Below are 20,311 nucleotides of genomic sequence, written 5' to 3'. Positions count from 1 at the left end.
ACATCCAATAATATATTTTGGACAAATCTTTAAAAAAAAAGTTAAACAATACCTGGCACATTAAAGATTTAGCATTTGATAATTTGCAAATGAGTTTGTATCTCTAGCCCCAAGTACAATGTGTAAGCCAAAATTACGACGTATTGCAGCAAATTGCATTCAATTATATCTGCCTATTGCTGATGTTACTTCCACATCACAGTTTTGTCGCAGATCCTCAATCAAACTAACCAAACCAACTGTTAACTACGGCTGAAATAAAAACCCGTCTCATCGAAAATATATGCACGACCCATGGAACACATTTTCCTTAATTCACGGCGTAATATTTTCATTTCCCTCATTGTACAAAACAAGAGTTATAGTCAAACAGCATAGAAACAAGTTATTCGGCCCAACTTGGCCATGCTAGCCCCAAATCCCTCAAAACTTTTCCTATCCATTACCTCTCCAAATGCCTTTTAAATGTTGTTATGGTACACCTCAACTACTACTTCTGGCAGCTTGAGCTATTTATCCACCACCCTCTGTGTGAAAAGGTTGCCCTCAGATTCCCACCGTGTCCTTTGATATATCGGATTAGGCTCAGGAGATTTATTTACCTTCATACTCTTTCAGACATTCAGCACCTCCTAGACCATAGCAAGGATGGTCCGCAAGACATTTCCATTAGTTCCATTAGTTCCATTAGCCCCAAGTTCTCCAGTCCTCATGTCTTTCTCCACAGTAACAATAGAGGAATGAATACTCATTCAGGACCTTGACCATCCCCTGCAGCTCCACACAGAGATGCCCATTTTGGTTTAAAGTAAGAGTTAAAGTTACAGTTTAGAGTTAAAAATCCTGGCTTACTCTAAGATACACTCTAAGATGGATACAACCTCCTCCCCTGTGATGCTATCCAACTCAACCCCCCCCCCCCCCCCCCCCCCCCCGCCCCCCCCCCCCATCACAGTACATGGATAGCAATAGTCTCAGGGAGAATGGTCAGCATGGTGAATAGCATGTTTCCATGCTATGACTATGACTATGTCACTATGTGGTTTTGCCATCCGAGACGCTGACCAGTTTCACCGTCCGTGACAAAAACTGTTCTAGTGCGCAGACACATCCGGCTTCAAGGACAGTAACACAGACAACTCCTGCTCCACTAACTGCGGGGCTGATAGATCCGTCCACCAACAATATCACACAGAAAACCCTTCCCACCATTAATGACACATTTATAATTTCTTAATGTGTTTACCACAGCAAGCACTTTCTCATCCCAATAAACAGAATTGTCCCTCCACCCGATAGACCTCTAGTTACTGACCTTACAATACCATCAACTCCTGTGATACTTAACACCTGCAGTCATTCAAGCTCCAAATAAAAATGAAAGAAGCAACGCTTCCAAAACACACCTGTCATGTACTTCAGCTGCCGCCACGTTTCAGCACTGTTCTTATACAAAGAGGAAACTGGGTTATTATTCATTGTGCCAATTTACTAGATAAACAGTTTAGGAGTGGTGCTACTCATTCTCGCATTGAGCAACAGCAACAAGACTGATGTCTCACTCCGTACTACACACCAGAGAATATTGTACAAGTCACCCGGCAGTCTGGGTATGACTCTAGGGTCTATCTGAATATGGTGGAATCACACACACACATGTGTAGCCCTCTTAGACTTGTTAAAACCTTGTGACGATCAAGATAAATGTACTTACAATTCCTGTTTTTAGGAATAATCTCACATTAACAACTTAAGCAAGCAGAAGTAAAATCACCTGTGCTTTTGGTCGATTGTTTAGAACCTCCCTAAGGGCCCCTATGAGGATTTAATAGATCCTGTCAGGTGATATTGTTCTGAGAATAATAGCCAGCGTGTCCTCTGATTGAGGATTCAAGCTCCATCACTTTTAGCAAGGTTACACCAAAATCCAGGCCAAGTACCCAAAGAAAATTTACAATATCAAACAAAAGATACTGCAAAAACAGTATCAAAGAACATAAATAAATAACATAATACAGCACAGGAGCGGGCCCTTCTGCCTCTACCACCACCCTTGGCAATGCGTTCCAGGCCCCCACCACTCCATGTAAATATTTAACCTGTACATTTCCATTAAACTCTCCCCTGCTCACCTATTAGCTATGCTCTCTAGTGAGCATAATGAACATTTCCACTCTGGGAAAAAGGCTTGGACTGTCTACCCTATCTGTGCCTCTCATGATTTTATCAAGTATCCCTTCAACTTTTGACATTCCTGAGAAAGCAATCCAAGTCTATCCAACCTCTCCATGCAGCTGAAACCCTCTAATCCAGGCAACAATATGGTAAATTTTCTCTACACCCATTTCCAAAGCCTCGATTGATCATTCAATGATCACATCCCAGTTAAGAGAGTGTAGATGTCTAGGACCAATCCATTATTGCAAAAGTTCATCTGATTAATTTCGGGATTAATGGATTTGTCCTAGACATCTATGCTGTCATATAGACAATAGACCATACACAATAGGTGCAGGAGTAGGCCATTCGGCCCTTCGTGCCAGCACCACCATTCAATATGATCATGGCTGATCATCCACTCCCATAACTGGGAGGTGATCTCAATGAAACATGTAAGACTTAACAGGATATGGATGGTATCTCCCTGGCTGGGATATCTAGAACCCAGGGTCATAGTCTCAACATAAAGCTCAATCGTATGCACAAAACCATGAAAGGAATCGATTGGGTAAACGGTAAAGGGCCTGTCGGGTAATCGAGTCTTTTCCCCAGAATAGGGTAAATCACGAAACAAGGGACATAGGTTTAAGGTTTAAGGTTGGGGGGGGTAAGATTGAATGGGAACCTGATGGATAACTTTTTTGCACAAAGGGTGGTAGGTGTATGAAAGCCATCAGTGCATGAATGGGTTGAGTAGTCTCTTTCAGTGCCGTATTATGGTATAACAGTGGAAGTTCAAGCAGGTGTTATGATCAGATGTACAATCAGTTGGAAAGATCATTGAAATGCTGATCTCTATCTAAAGACTTGAATACCAAGATGAAAAGCTCAGCTACAACCATTCGATATTTTGGTTAGGGGGGTGGGAGGTGTTGTTCCCAAAGAATGGGAAGAGGTGGAGAAGGGGATGTGAGGGGAGGGGAGAAGGGGAGAAGAGTGGAAGGGTGAGAAGGGAAGGGAGGAAGGGGGGGGGGGGGGGGAGGAAAGAAGGGGGGGGGGGAGGGGGGGGGGGAGAAGGGTAGGGGGGAGTGGAGACAGAAGGATGGGGGCGGGAGGAGGGGAAGAGAGGGGTGGAGGGGAGAGGGGAGTTCAGTCTACACTCACTGAATCCATCCCTATGAAAAGTTAGAGACAGTGATTGGATCTGGAAGCGGACCAATACATCTGTAAATAAAACTGAACGACTCGGACATCTTTTCATTTGCACAATTGATTTTATTGTATTAATTTTAATATATTAATGTTTAAAATCCATGCATTAAAAGAAGAATATTTTAAGCCCATCTGTGGTACCTAACCCTAACCCTAACCGGGCGTCACCCGCAGGACAGCATACATCAGCGTGTGACAGGGCGCACATGATGAGACACCCAGATGTCGCCCCTGGATTTTGAACATTCCAAAATCTAGAGGCGACAGGGAGACACCGCTCGTCACTACATGCGTCACCACGCGTCACGACCCGACCACGATGCGACAATCTCTTTTCAGGTTGTCGCCGAAAATGTCGCCCAAGTGGGACAGACCCTAAAGAGACTCATGAGAATGTTCTGAACTGCATGTGCTGATTTACAAAATATGACACAGTGCTGGAGTAACAGAGTGTGTTTTATTTATTAAAGGCAATCTGAAGAAGGGTCCTGACCCGAAACGTCACTTATCCATGTTCTCGAGAGATGCTGTCTGACAGATTGAGTTACTCCAACACTTTGTCTTTTTTTTAGATTGGTTAGGCAAATGGGCTGAGGAATGGTTAATGGAATTTAATATACAGAAATGAGAGTTTAGTTTAGTTTAGTTTAGAGATACATTGTGGAAACAGGCCCTTCAGCCCACCGAGTCCACACTAGCACTATCCTACACACTAGGGTCAATTTTACAATTTTTACCAAACCCAATTAACTTACAAACCTGTACATCTTTGGAAACTGGAACACCCGGAGAAAACCCACGTGGTCACAGGGAGAACGTACAAACTCTGTACAGACAGCACCCGTAGTCAGGATGAAAAAGGGTTTTGGCCCGAAACATTGCCTATTTCCTTCGCTCCATTGATGCTGCCTCAACCGCTGAGTTTCTCCAGCACATTTGTCTACCTTCGATTTTCCAGCATTTGCAGTTCCTTCTTGAACAACGTCAGGATGAAACATGTGTCTCTGGCACTGTAAGGTAGCAGCTCTACCACTGCGCCACTGTACCACCCAGGTATATTGTATTTTGGGATGTCTAACCTGGGCTGGGCCTGCACAGTGAATGGTAGGGCTCTGGTGAGTGCTGTGGAGCAGATGGATCTAGGAGTGCAGGTGCATAGTTTCTTGGAAATGACGTCACAGGAGGATAAGGTGACCAAGAAGGTATTCGGCACATCGACCTTCATCAGTCAGAATATTGAGTATATAATATGTTACAGTTATATAAGATGTTGGTGAGACTACATTTCGAGTATTGTGTTCAGTTTTAGTCACCACGTTATAGGAAAGAAGTTGTCAAGCTTGAAAGAGTGCAGAGAAGATTTACCAGGATGTTGCCCGGGCTTGAGGGACTGAGCTATTGGGAGGTTGAGCAGACTAGGGGTTCATTTCTTGGAGTGCAGGAAGATGAGGGTGATCTTATAGAGGTGTACAAAATCATGAGAGGATAAGATCAGGTAAATGCACAGTCTTTAGCCCAGAACAGGGGAATCGGGAACCAGAGAATACAGTTTAAGGTGAGTGGGAGGGAAGATTTTATGGGAACCTGTGGGGTAACTTTTTTTTACACAAAGGGTGGTGGGAACATGGAACATGCTGTTGGAGGAGGTATTGTAGGCAGGCACTATCGCAACGTTTAAGAAATATTTAATCAGGTAAATGGGTAGGGCAGGTTTAAACAGATACGGGTCAAAAGCAGGCATGTGGGACTAGTGTAGATGGGGCATGTTGGTCATCATGGACAAGTTGGGCCGAAGGGCCTGTTTGCATGCATGATTCTATGACTCTAGTGCTCTGATGGTACCATAGGCTTAATGGGCCAAATGGCCATGTCTAGATCATAAGAAAATTAAAAAATATATGACAAGTAGTCCAAAAACTGGAGCCTGATTTTTCAGGCATAAAAAAAGTAAGAGCAGTGTAGAGATTTGTGAATTACTTCAAGTGGTAGCTGAGTTGATTATCTCTATAGATATAAAACTCTGAATATTGTTATATTCCGGACGGTAGAATGAATAACAACTTACATGCTGGTTGCCTGGATCACGAGAGAGAGATTTATTACCCAACATTTCCTGCTTATATTGAATACCAATTCATTAACATATACATGAATATGTATGAATAAATTACAAATGTCTATTTATCTGTGTGTGTGTTTGTGTGTAATCACATCTTCGCGAAAAAACGACGCAGTAACGGTAAACATTTTTACATATTCCGGTAGACATTTTTCCCCTGGAGTCCAAAATTGCCTTTATCTGAAAATGTAATGCTTTATTTCTCGAGTGTGGGCATGACTCAGTCTCTGCAAGATGGGGGAGGGAGAGGTCACGACTCGTTGTCTTTAGTGACCTTGCACGCTGCTTGAAATGGTATGAAACTGCACTTGAATTTGGTGGCCTTGCATCCTGCTTGAAGTGGTAAGAAACTGCACTTGAATTTGGTGGCCTTGCACCCTGCTTGAAAAGTAATTTGAAGGAATAGTTATGAGTCAACTGCGAGCCCACCAACCGTGAGTGAGTGAGCTGCCAGCACAACAGGCTTGAGTGACTGAGCCGCCATCCCAAGAAACCATTCGACCTACAATGTCCATACTAGCCCTCTGGAAACCAGTCCCTTCAGCCCACACCACCCATACTAGCGCTCCAGAAAGCCCCCCCCCACTGGCCACCAATATTGGAATTGGTGGAATATTGCGTTGAGGGGCCAGCCCTCCCGTGTGATGCTGGGACCCAACGGGTCCCACTTAGCCTAGTATTAATATAATATCAAGGGGGGTGGTTAATGTGTGTGGGGTGGGGGGTGGTTAATGTGTGTGGGGTGGGGGGTGGTTATTGTGTGACCCCACAGGCCACCCCCCCCCCCCGCAAGGGGATGGGTCCAACGGGTCCCACTTGGTCTAATTAATTCTAAGCCTAAGAATTTCAATACACAAGAATCTACGATTTTTGTTAACCAAAGCTATTAAAAGCAGGATATATGGTTAGAGATTACTCCTGGCTAAACCAGGCATGTAAAATTACATAACTACCACAATGCCCATGTTCGTAGTGTCATAAAATTTTATGATGGAAGTGTATCCCTGGATACATGCCAGTCCACAAATATTGAATACATCTGTCAGCACAAGACCAGCAGGATTACTTTTCCAGACTTTTTTTGGTTCATACTTCTCTATCTAGATATCTCTGCAACTCAAAAGGTCCACTGACTCAACCCAACCAACCACATACATACTCATATATAAATCCCCACCCATACGCCTTAGACAAACAAAACAAAAACAAACACACACAATCCAAACCCTCTGCAAAGTGCTGGATTAAACTATTCACAATGCACACCATACTGCACATCCACTTTGTCAGTTCACAGCATTGACAATGACTTGATTGCTCTTCCATTTTGTACTTTCTGATGTGGCCAATGTCCAATTTTAAGTCCTTGGTTATTTGTGCAAATTCAATGAGACCCCTCTCATTCTTCTCAGCAAATACAGGCTCAATTAACCTAATCTTTATGTACATGCCAGTCCTATAATCACAGGAATTCTGCGCAAAATGCAGGAAGATTGTTTCTGATGGTGAGAATGTTCCGAACCAGGGGGTCACTGTCCAAAGATGCAGGATAATGAGGGGAAAGTTCTTATATAATAAGAACATCTTTCCTCAGATAATTGCACACAATACTGCATTCAAAGTGTAGTCTCACCAAAGAGCAGTACAAGTGCAGCGAGATATCACTGCTCCTGTACTCAAATCCTCTCACAATGGAGGTCAACATACCACTTGCCTCCTTAACTGTCTGCTGCACCCCTGTACTTATTTTCACGGACTAGTACACAAGAACATCCAGATCATGGTTCACCTCCCTCCTTCCTAATTGGTTACCATTGTTAAAAAAATCAGTCTTCCCATTTCTGCCACTAATATGGATAACCTCACATTTATCTATACCTCAGTTTCCATGCATTTCAATCAATCTATTCAAATCACTGAAGCTTCAATGCATCTCCCTCACCTCATACTCACACCCAGTTTTGTGTTGTCCACAAACTTGGAGATATTATATTTAACACTCTCATCAGTGGGGGCGCTGCGAGCCAGCTGTCCTGCCAGCAGTGTTAGCTTTTTCTACTTATTTTGTTTTTTTAGTGTGTCTCAATGTGTGTTTTTAATGTTTCTCTGTGTCTTGTGTGGGGGGTGGTGTGGAGGGGGTAAGGGACAAACCGCTTTGGTCGCCTCCTCCACGGAGAGGCGACTTTTTCCATGTCGCCTCCCTCGTGGGCTAACATAGAGGATCGGTGCGGCCTTTCCTGGAGACGTGCCCAGGGCTTCAGCAGTGGCCGCAGCGTGGACCCTTTGTTGCAGAGCGGGCGAGCCCTCGCCGGGGGGAGTGCTCTGTTCGCTGGCTCGCGGCAGCCTGAAGCCGGGGTCTGCGGAGCTCCAGCTGGCGTGGCGTCCGGAGCCTGGGATCCCTCGTTGGGGACCCCAGAGGAGAAGAGCTCCGACCGTCGGCCTGCGGCCTACTTCTAACCGAAGTCAGCGCGGCGGGGACTTACCATCCGGAGCGGGATCACTTGCCGTAGATCCATGGAGAGGAGCTCCGACCGCCAGCCCTGCAGTCTGCGGTGCTTCTGGCTACGTCGCGGCGGGGACTTTAGATCTTCGACCGCCAGCCTGCGGCCTACACCATCTTGAAGCCGCGGTTTCCGGTGGGGAAGCACCGATTCGGGACTGACCTGGACTTACCTTGTCTGCACATCTGGATGCCCGCAGCGGCGACTGCGGAGGGGTGTGGTCCCGACCACGGGGGAAAATGGAGGAGGACTGACCAAATTTTGTGTCTTCCACCACAGTGATGAATGCTGTGGTGGATGTTTGTGTTAATTTTTTATTGTGGATTGTTTGTTCTTTTGTTATTGTACCGCTGCTGGCAAATTAATTTCACTTGTACTTTATGCACTAAATGATATGGATGTCAAGTCAAGTTTTATTCATCACTTTATGTGCAAGTGACGAATAAAACTTGACTTGACATCCATATCATTTATATCCAAGGCCCGAATCCTAGTATCACACATCACACTAATGGTCACTAATGCCACTCAGAAAATAACTAATTTATTCCTAATTGAAAACTAGTTTTCTATCCATTTCAGTACATTACCCTCAATCTCATGCTTTAATTATACATGCTAATCTCTTAAACGTAACTCTGTCAGAAGACATCTGAATATTCATATATACCACATCCACTGTTTTTCCCATCCATTCTAATAGATAGATTGGCAGATTGGTCACACACTTTATGTAAATTACCTTCATGTAAATCGATGGTGACATCACCCAATCCTCCCACTGTTTTTCAGCAGTGAGGATAAAGGAGGAAGGCAAGGAATGGAAGAAAGCAAGAGGGGAAGGACAGGGAGTATTGAGAGCATTTCAAAGGGTGATTAAGAGTCCACCATGCTATTGGTTTCTTGCCTTGAGAAGTTTTACTGAATTAGTACTGAACGATAGTCTGGTAGGTTTATGGTTACTTTTAGTTTCTTTATTCTAGATTCCAGATTGATAATAACTTAACCACAATGCATTCACACCCCGAAAAGCTACTGTATTGCTTTGCACTATTTCCATTGCAAGAACAACTGATTAAATGCATCTATGAGCCACCTCCAACTTAGAAATGACATAACACATTTAGATATAACTAGACTAACTGCGACCCATTGGGTCCCAGCATCACACGGGAGGGCTGGTTCCCCAACGCAATATTTCACCTCTCCACCAATTCCAATATTGGTAGCCAGTTGGGGGGGGGGGGGGGGCTTTCTGGAGGGCTAGTATGGGTGTTATGGGCTGAAGGGACTGGTTTCCAGAAGGCTAGTATGGACATTGTGGGCCGAATGGATTCTTGGGCTGGCGGCTCAGTCACTCAAGCCTGTTGTGCTGGCAGCTCACTCACACACGGCTGGCGGGCTGGCAGTTGACTCATGGCTATTCCTTGAAATTCCATTTCAAGCAGGGTGCAAGGCCACCAAATTCAAGTGCAGTTTCATACCATTTCAAGCAGCGTGCAAGGCCACTAAAGACAGCGAGTCGCGACCTCTCTTTCCTCCATCTTGCAGATGCTGAGCCATGCCCACACTTCAGGGTTTTATAGTCCCTCCCGCCTCCCACTAGAAGGGGCATGGCCTACATGGCGTGATTGACAGGAGAGAGAATCTCAACATTTTTTTAACACTAATAACTATTTTTTTTTTATCAATGGGAAAAATCCTCGGCACCTGATGAGCGGAGGGGGACTCAGAGTAAGATGGCCAAGAATCACAGCCGTACATGGTAGAGTTTTTTCTAAAATCAATATAAAGCGCAAACAGGAAGTGGTCAAGATTAGACTTTTATTTATATAGAAGGCAACTTTAATTGGGCAAGGCAACTTTAATTAGGCAAGGCAACTTTAATTAGGCAAGGCAACATTAATTAGGCAAGGCAACGTTAATTAGGTAACACAGCTTTAGCATTTCCAAACCAAAAGCAACACAGCTTTAACATTTCCAAACTATATTTTTAAACCTCATTAAGGGCACTGACAGGTCAGTAAAACCACCCACAGTTTAGTAGACATGTGTTCAGTGTTATTCACAGCTGAGACTGAGAGACGTGACCCTCTCGCTCTCCCATCTTGCAGAGACGGACTGAGGCACTCAACACTTCCTGGATTTGTAGACCCTCCAGAAGGGGCGTGACCTTCAGGAGTTCTCAACATTTTTTTAAACACTAATAACTCTTTTCATTTTCATCGATGGGAAAAATCCTCTTGTCCTGCGAAACGGAGGGGGACTCTGAGTAAGATGGCCAGAAATCACAGCCATAAGTGGCAGCGTTTTATCTAATATCAATATACAGAACACCAGGAAGTGGTCAAGATCAGACTTTTAGTAATATAGATATTAGTGCAATGCACTGTATTAACTTGAGAGATGCAGAACTAGATGGAGGAAATAAAAGTTGGTTCCACTAATTATTATTTGAGCGTAGAACCTACATTGACCATTTCATCAACGCACTCAGAAATTGAAAGAAGCAGTGAATGAATTGAATGCAGTGGCTGCATTGTGCTGCTGCTCACCTCACTGGAGGGTGGAGAGAGATATGCTAAGCACTTGCTACAAAGTATGCTGGATTTTGGTGGCTTTTTGTGCCTCTCTACTGGTCCACCCCAGACAATGAGCCAAACATTTTGGAGAAGGCAATTCTGGATTTGAGCAGTAATGGTGGCGCAGCGGTAAAGTTGCTGCTTTACAGCGAATGCAATGCCAGAGACCCAGGTTCGATCCCGACTACGGGTGCTGTCCGTACCGAGTTTGTACATTCTCCCCCGTGAGTCGGTGTTGGATAGTGTTAGTGTGCCGGGATCGCTGGTCAGTGCGGACCCGGTGGGCCGAAGGGCCTGCTTCCGTGCTGTATCTCTAAACTAAAGTAAAAAGAAGAAATAAAACAAGGATGGTACAAAGGCTTCTGGAGAAAATCAGAGCGATCCATGTGGCAAGAGGGAAAATGTTAGTGTGCAGGGATCGCTGGTCGGCACGGACCTGGTGGGCCGAAGGGCCTGTTTCTGGGGCTGTATCTCTAAACTAAACTAAAATGAAGAAAAAAAAACAAGGATGGTACAAAGGTTCTGGAGAAAAGCAGAGCGATCCATGAGGCAAGAGGGAAAATGAATTTTAGGGAAAAAAGAGATATATAAAAAGGATGAAAGACATGAGAGACAGAGAAAGGAACAAAATAGGGGGAAAATAAAAGAAATGTTTGTACAATGGAAAATGGTGAAAGACAGTTGGCAATAATGCTGCAGGTGCTTCTGCTCATCTTGTATCCAGGAATTTTGTTTCAGGTGATAATGCAACAGACCAGTTCTCTGCATGAGCCACTTAAACATTCTAGTCCTCAGGTAAGATAAGAGGGAAACAGAATAGTGCTGACCAGCGGGTTCGACTGACATCCATTCCCTGCACAATGCAACCTGTCTATACTTCTGTTCTGGCAGCTGGTCCTGAGAAACCATGGGCCAGCAAGCACAAAGGGCTGATCAGTGATCATTATAATGGGCCTGTCCCACTTAGGCGAATTTTTAAGCGACTGCAGGAGATTCTGCGGTCGCTACATGTTTGCTGGTGGTCTCTGGCGAGTCTCCTTCACAGTCGCAAGGAGTTCCTGCATTCTGGGAACTAGTCGCTGCCTCATTATGGTTGCTGCAAAATTTTCAACATGTTTAAAAATTTACTGCGACCAAAAATTGGAAGCCATGGAAATTATCGAGAATCCTGGAGTCGTAGGTGCAGTTGTAGTGGGGTCGCCATGTAGTTGTAGGTAGTTGAAGTAGTCGTAGGTAGTTTTAGTTAATTACCTTTGCTGACTGGTCATTTTCATTGGCTCATTGCAAAAAAAAAAGTACGTAAACAGCTGCACGTAGTGCGCAGTAATTCAAGTGCGCGGTCACACACGCAAGGAAGGAATGCACTGTATTTAAAGTCTCGCTTTACATTTACTTTGATAAAACAAATACAAGCACTTCAAATGCACTGCTTTTAAAAGGATATTAATTTTATACATTTTGACGAATCTAACACTAAAACAAGCAATACACTGAATTTAAAAGAACATTATTTTTATACATTTTGATGAATCTAAAAATGTTTTAAAACACAAGCAATGGGTTTTTAAAAGAATATATTTTTATACATTTTAACAAGCAATACACTGAATTTAAAAGAACAGCTGTCCACCACAGCTAATAGTACGATTGAATGGAACTTCTGTAATTGAAGTATATTGAATCTCCCTTGAGTGGACATGCTTGCTGTCCATTGCCCCACGTGTGCTTGAAGTTCCAACTTTTATCAAAGCCTTATTCAGCCGCACTCATTTTTAAACTTAAAAAGAAAAATGCACTTGCACTTGCAGCTAGCAGACCCCCCCCCCCCCCCCCCCCCACCCAAGTTCAGAGTTTTAATCGTTACGAGACCGGGGGGGGGGGGGGGGGGGGGGTGGTGGCATCACACACACACGGTTGCGGCGGGGGGGTTGCGGCATCATCACACACAAACAAAAAAAAAACACTCACAGGGGGAGGGGGCGGAGGTGGTGGGGAAAGGGAGGGGGAGGATACGGGGAGGGGGGGGGGGGGGGGGGAGAGAGAGGAGGCGCGAGAGAGGGGGAGAGTGGGGGGAGAGGAGGGAGTGGGGGGGGGGGGGGGGGAGGGGGAGCGGAGATAATAAGAGCGAATGATGTGGCTGATGGTTTCAATCTCTTTTTAATAGTCACCACTGGGCTGCTGGAAGCTATGCCCACAGTTTGCTTGTGTCGTACATCTAACCCTCTGCCAGGCTAGCTGAAAGTCAGTCACTGAAATTAATGCACACATCATCACTCAAACTTTCATAGCAAGACTTTCATCTTGCTATCTGGTTATCATTGTGCGGTTATGAGTTTGAAATTCCAAGAAGTTGCGTGATTGTGTAGTTTACTTTAAAAGCCTGTGTGACAGGCTTCAAAATCATTGGAACAAATATCGAACGCATAGAGAAAAAGAAAGGGCAAATTCTTACTATCACTCAGGCTCTGGAAAATAAACAATAACATTTTAAAATAGTAATGAGACTTTAAATGTCAACCTACACATGATTTGAGTTAATGGATGTAATAAAAACAACATCTGCAGCCAAGTACAAAACATTTGGACATGTACATGCAGAGGAAAGATTTAGAGGGATATAGGCCAAATGCAGGCAGGTGGGACTAGTGTAGATGGGGTTCATTGGTCGGCATGAGTAAGCTGGGCTGAAGTGCCTATTTCCCTACTGTGTGATTCTGACTCCAGGAGGCAGCAAAGGTTGTGAGCCCTAACAGTAACACAGAAGCATAGAAAGATTAGAGTAGTTGTCCATTGGAACGCTGAACTAAAACATCCTATCATCAACTAGAGAGCGGGCCTGACCTACCATTTACCTCATTTGAGACATTCAAATGATCTTTAATTGTATTTCACTGGGTTCTATCTTGCACTAAATGTTATTCCGTTTATCCTGTATCTGTACACTGCTAACGGCTTGAGTCTAAGTATGTACAGTCTTTTCGCTGACTGGATAGCACGCAACAACAAAAGCTTTTGACTGTACCTCGGTACACGTGACAATAATAAAACTAGATTAAACTAAAATAAAATAAACTGTCTAGCCCTGATATATATTATGTCCAGTAATTCATATGTCTTCTTTATATATTCAATGATTTACCCTCCACTGCCTCCTGCGGTCACGAATTCCAAGGATTCACCACCCTCTGCGTGGAAAAAAATGCAGCCGACCAATGAACCCCATTCCTGAACCTCTTACCATCCAACTGTGATCCCAGTTCTATAACCCCCAGCCCAGGGAAACATTTCCCACTTCCAGTGCAGATAAAATTTTGTTTGCTTCAATGAGATCCTCTCTCATTCTTCATATTGTAGTGAATATAGCTTCCTCATTCCAACCTTTCCCCATACAACAGAAACACCACCACTGAAAACAAGTTAATGAAACTTTGTTCCCTCAATGGCAGGAACAAGTTTTATTTCATAAATAGACCAAAACTGCATGCAATACTATAGCTGTGATCTCCACAAAACCTTATTCAAAGGTTGTAATTGTTAAAATAATTGGATTTGCAACCTTCATTTTGACTCTGCTGGCAAACCACAACTTATCCATAATATTATGGTAAATCCGATCTGATTATCAGATTGGATTGGAGATCAAAGCCTATACTGGCAACCCTGGCATCATTAGGGATGGGGGGGGGGGGGGGGGGGGGGGGGGTCAACAAAGAAAAATCAGGTGTTTTGTTAAATTTAGGCCCCATGGGTATTCAGGCTTAAGGACATGGATTTGGGGAGGGGACTGGTATGTGGGAAAGGCCATAAGAAATCGAAATGTAATGCTGCTATCGGAAGTTTAGATTTGTCCTGTGACAACCAAACAATGGTCACTCTGCAGATAATGTGGCCTAAGGTTCATTTCGATAATGTAAAGGGAGCACTGCACAGGACTGCAATAAGGTCACTGCCTACGGTCCTGCCAAAAAAATGTCTGGTGACAGAGTTGATTTTCCAGACAAAAATGAAACAGAAATTAATGTTATCATATTCCTCTCCATTTCTTGATTTATCATTAATTGTCTAACATTGAAATATTGCCATTTGAACTTCGATGCCACATCTATGCAACTTGATAGTACTCATAACTTTGATAGCATAATAAGTATTCCCACTGCAATGCACACTGCAGTGATATCAATGCAGTAAATGATGCTAGTGAATAAATGACTCTAGTACGTGGATATGCAGACAAATAAACACCCACACACACAGTGAGAGATAGAAAATGTTGATATACATATTTAACATTACACTTACTGTAGATATTTTTCAGAGTTAGATCTAATATTCCACAATAAAGTCTCTACACACACATCTTTCATATATTCATACTGCAAATATTCTTCAGGTTTATCTAGCATTTCTAGTATGCGGCAGTACTGTGATTACTCCTCTAGAAAGTTATTTCTACCTTGAAACCTGAAGATACAAATAATTACATAATAGCACTTGCATACATCTGTAACTTTCTAAAGCTGCAATGTTTGCTTAGACCTTTTTAAAAAAACTTTCCTTTAAAGATTCATTTAAATTGGATGAACATACATAATTAAAGCATATTAACCACTGAATATCCATTTTAAGATCCCTTCAGTCTTTTGCCCTTAACTCTGATTATCAAGACCCTCACTCTCTTTTTTTGGTAGTTATTTGTTTAATAAAATTTCCTTAAACACTGCCTGGGATTAAAAATGTAACATCCACATAAAACTTTAGGTAAGAAGGTTTCTTCTGAATACTTATTGGAGACTTAAAAGTGGTGCCTCTGATATTTTTCTCACTAAAGAATTTTTTTTTCCTGCACCTACCATTATAATAAATAACTTTAAAGGTCTCTTCTTGATCACCACAGATGTAACCTATTGATCATCTTCTCATAACTATCTTCTCATAACTACAATCTTGCATTTCCTCGTGAATACTTTTTGCATTCTGGCAACTATAATGATAACCAGTACTTTAGTCTAACCAATATTCCATGCAGATTTAGCATAGCTATTCTACTTTTCCGTTCCAGAAAATAAATCTTGCTTTGCTGGTTTTATTGGACTTCTTAACCCTTGTCATTAGATTAGTCAGATTATTGAATTCACATTGATATTAAATTGATATGTATGCTATTATCAGAAAAACCTTTACCTGACACCTTAATCTTGTAGCAACTAGGGGGTTAATGCTGCATGTATCAATGCTCACCATGACATGAATATTCTATCAAACAGCATGAAACAACCATAGGATTTAAGGGAGCAACATTTAAGACCAACTTATGTATGGATTTCCAAAGGGGTTAGGAGTGGGGAACATTGGTATAGTTGCATCATTTTGAAAGAAAGACAATCACACACATAATGGATACTAGAGACTGAGATTACAAAAAGGCAGAGAAATTAAACTACTATTGTTAATCCAGACAGTGTAAATTGAATGAAGAGCTCACCAGACAATCTTCTTTCGTTATGTCCCTTTGAGTTTATCTTTGGAAGTGAGATGAGCAATGGCTGAGGTCCCCTTATAAAGCATCAAATCAATTGCAGTGAAGTTTCTTGTAATAAGATTTGTATCTTTGTTCAAAATACACATTTCACGCTGAGAATTCCTCTATGAAACATTCGTGAAAGTTCTTCTTTTAAATAATCATCTGTATCATTAGGAAATGATCAGCAGAAGCAAACATCTTCTGGAATAATCCGAATAGAAGACAGCTTTCAAGGATAAATCTGCAGCAAGAGAAAAGTAGAATCAATTCTGACAACTGGTGCGATTAGAGTAAATCTCCCTCCTGCAGGCAAACAGAATTCTGCAGAGCAGATAACCACATTGTCCTTACTAACACAATGCTTGTTTTCTGCCATCTAATAGGATATCTGTCAATGGATAGAATATAAAATTACTTAACTGGGTGATGATAGTGTTCACTGTATTCCATAAGTGAATAATTCTTCCTTTGTAAAATTTATCATTGAAGAAAATCAGCTTTGATTTCCTGTCCCGTTGGTTATTGTTAAGCATGTGCTATCTTCAAATAATCTACAGATTACAGAAAGCTTGGACCTCAGTGTAATAGACATTTCCAGATTTAATGCATTACATACAGTACAAATATATTTCTTGCAATACTTGGATATTAATCAAATGGCAGCATTGAATGGAGACAAACATATGATTTTTTACATAAACGGAAACCACATAACAGTCTCGGCTGTGAGATTGACATCGTGTTTCACAGTATTTGTACACTGTTAAAACATTTTGAGTCTTATTTATTTCCACTTACCATGACTCACCATAGCAGCAGCAGCCAAGTCTCAGCAGTATTACAGAAATGGTGCACCACTAGAGGACAGTCATTCATTCAACTGCGCAAATCGGCATGGAACTGCACTTCTGTATATTGCTGATTCAGGTCCTTTCCCATTACTTGCCACAGATGCAATGTTTTATCTCGGTCAGCAAATCAGGGCAATTGGTGGCGTACAATTATTTCAACACATTGAGAGACTTGAGATTTACCTGTTTTCATTCCACTAAGTGATCCGTTCTGGTTTCAGAAATCATGCCTTCTGATTGGGAATAGGTTTAAATAATTATGCCATCAGAATTAACAGGAGAGAGTGTAACTAAAATGATAAACTTATTCTCAGTCTTTCACATTATTTAATTATATCATCAGTCAGCAATACAATTGTAATAAGACATATTTAATGGCTTTCAGTTTGTTAGGAGATTTGTAAAAATCATATTACTAGGAGGATTGTGGCTTGCAATGACTCAACTCTCTTGTGATACCAATTATTACACAAAGTTTATCACAGCAGTCCAGCAGCAAGAATCAGCAAATCAGTCTTCACTTGATCTCTAAGGATCACAGCATTTTGTTTTGTCAACATTACAGATGTTGATAGAGTCACGAGGCGATACAGACACAAACAGGCCCTTCAGCCCACTAGGTCTCTGCTGCCCATCAACCACCCATTTACATTAATCCTACATTTGCATCAACTATCTCCCCCCCCCCCCCTCCACAACCAGACTCACCACTTATCTCTACATGGAGAGCAATTTGCTGTGGCTAATTAACCTACACACACATACATTTCCAGGATGTGGGAGGGAACTGTCGCACCGAGGAAATCCACTCAGTCACGGGAGAATGTCCAAACTCCACGCAGTGTCAGGATTCAACCTGGGACTCTGGCTGCAATTGAAGCAGTGGTTCTACAGGTGTGCCACTGTGCTTTTCTACCATAAGGATTCACCAGGACAACATTTCGTCTAATGTCAGATACAAGCAATCTAAAAATTAATGTCAAAGATCAATTTCTTCAAGATTACAATTTAAGTCACAAGATCAACAGCATATGTCAGACATGAAAAATCACCAACAAAATATAGGAAATAGATAATTCTTGCTTTTGGCTATAACAGTCCTTCAACGAAGGCTAAAGTTTTCAAATGAATTTCCTCATTTTGACTGCCTCATTGCACTTTATTTTTACTTGCACTTTCTCTGGAGCTGTAACAATATATTCTGCACTCCGTTTATTTTCTTCGCACTACCCGATGTACTTACTTATGGTATGATTTGTTTGGATAGCATGCAAAACAATGTTTTTCACTGAATCTTGGTACATGTGACAATAATAAACCAATAGCAATATAGAGATACATCGTGCTCCGCTTCTGAAAGTCTGATCCATTGTGAGCAATAGAAATAGAGAGAAATAGGAGAGGCCCAAAGATAGAATGGAAGGATCCAGAGATGGAGGATGACAGAGATGGAAGGATAGAACTGAGGAGGAAAATAGGGAGTTGTAGGGCCAGCAGAAGGGACTGGCAGCAGGAGCTTGGATGATAAGAGAAATTGATGCTCTGGTCAAGAATAAGGAGGCAGGGGACAGGTATAGGCAGCTGGGATCAAGTGTATCCCTGAAGGAGTTTTGGGAAATGAGCAGCATGCCAAAGGTGGAAATTAGGAGGATAAAAGGGGGCAGGACATAGCTCTGGCAGATAATATTAAGGATAACCCAAAGAGATTTTATAATTACATTAAGCGTAAAAGGGCAATCAAAGGGAGAGTACGGCCCACCAGGAATCAAAGCAGTCATCAGCTGCAGTGGAGCGGCAGGAGATGGGCAAGGTCCTCAATGAATATTTACCCTCTGATTTTACCAAGGAGAGACACAAGGACTGGGGAACTTGGGCCAGTCAATGGAAATGTCTTGAGGGGAGTCAGTATTGCAGATGAGGAGATGCTGAACGTCCCAACACATATGGAGGTAGGCAAATCGCGGGCCTGATCAAATATATCTGAGGACACTATGGGAAGCTAGAGACAAAATTGCAGGTGCCCTGGCTGAGATTTATGAGTCATCACCAAATATGGGGGAACTGCCAGAAGTCTGGAGGGTGGCAAATGTTGTGCCTCTATTTAAAAAGAGTTGCAAGGTAAATGAGATAACATGCAAGACATGTATTTCTGTATATCTTGATTATTCTGTATCTTCTCTCTTTCTATTTTTATTTATTTTTTCTTTATATACAACTACTACGGACTGACGCAAAACTGCATTTCGTTGTACTCATACTTGTATTTGTGCGATGACATTAAAGTTGAATTGAATTGAATTGAAAACCTGGGAACTCTAGGCTAGTGAGTACACCATCTGTCATTGGAAAGTTAGTGGAGAATATTCTGAGGAACAAGATATACATGCATTTAAGATAGACACAAAATGCTGGAGTAATGCCGCGGGCCAGGCAGCATCTCTGGATAGAGGAATAGGTGATGTTTCGGGTCGAGACGCTTCTTCAAAAGTCTGAAGAAGGGTATCATCCTGAAATGTCACCCATTCCTTCTATGCAGTGATGCTGCCTGTCCCGCTGAGTTTGGTGTAAACCAGCATGTGCAGTTCCTATAGATGCATTTAGATAGACAATGGCTGCTTAGGGATAGTCAGCACAGCTTTGTACGGGGGGTCCTTGTTCATCAGTCAATGAAAGTAAGCATGCAGATACAGCCGACAGTGAAGAAAGTGAATGGCATGTTGGCCGTTTTAACAAGAGGAGTTGAGTATAGCAGCAAAGAGGTCCTTCTGCAGTTGTATAGGGCCCTTGTGAGACCACACCTGGAGTATTGCGTGCAGTTTTGGTCCCCTAATTTGAAGAAGGACATTCTTGCTATTGAGGGAGTGTAGCGTAGGTTTACAAAGTTAATTCCCGGGATGGCGGGTCTGTCATATGCTGAGAGAATGGAGCGGCTGTATATTCTTGAGTTTAGAAGGATGAGAGGGAATCTTATTGAAACATATAAGATTATTAAGGGTTTGGATACGCTAGAGGCAGGAAACATGTTCCCGATGTTGGCGGAGTCCAGAACCAGGGGCCGCAGTTTAAGAGTAAGGGGTAACTATTTAAAACGGAGACGAGGAAACACTTTTTCCTCACAGAGAGTTGTGAGTCCGTGGAATTCTCTACCTCAGAGGGCGGTGGAGGCCGTTTCTCCGGACACTTTCAAGAGAGAGCTAGATAGGGCTCTTAAAGATAGCGGAGTCAGGGGATATGGGGAGAAGGCAGGAACGGGGTACTGATTGGGGATGATCAGCCATGATCACATTGAATGGCGGTGCTGGCTCGAAGGGCCGAATGGCCTACTCCTGCACCTATTTTTTCTGTTGTCACTGTCCATATAACTT

General features: G+C 42.6%; 1 protein-coding gene across 3 annotated transcripts in view; it reads right to left on the bottom strand.

The window, feature by feature from the left end:
- mcf2la (mcf.2 cell line derived transforming sequence-like a) overlaps positions 1-17,024 on the bottom strand; it is a 110,737-nt gene extending 93,713 nt beyond the window's left edge. The window contains exons 1-2 of one of the 3 annotated variants that reach the window (XM_055644711.1): positions 16,894-16,989; positions 16,057-16,336 (exon numbers count right to left, since the gene is read on the bottom strand). Coding sequence is in view for 1 of the 3 variants with exons in the window: in XM_055644708.1 (XP_055500683.1) it covers positions 1,407-1,479 (73 nt within the window). In the remaining 2 variants the exon portion in view is untranslated. Of the gene's footprint in view, positions 1-1,406; positions 1,864-16,056 lie in introns of those variants that run through there. The other 2 variants (XM_055644710.1, XM_055644708.1) reach the window with 2 other exon arrangements.
- Between the last annotated feature and the right edge of the window lie 3,287 nt (positions 17,025-20,311).

The sequence above is a fragment of the Leucoraja erinacea genome, chromosome 13 (assembly GCF_028641065.1).
Source record: "Leucoraja erinacea ecotype New England chromosome 13, Leri_hhj_1, whole genome shotgun sequence".
Classification (NCBI taxonomy): domain Eukaryota; kingdom Metazoa; phylum Chordata; class Chondrichthyes; order Rajiformes; family Rajidae; genus Leucoraja; species Leucoraja erinaceus.
The sequence above is the reverse complement of the archived record's forward strand: the minus strand, read 5'-3'. Positions and strand labels throughout refer to the sequence as shown.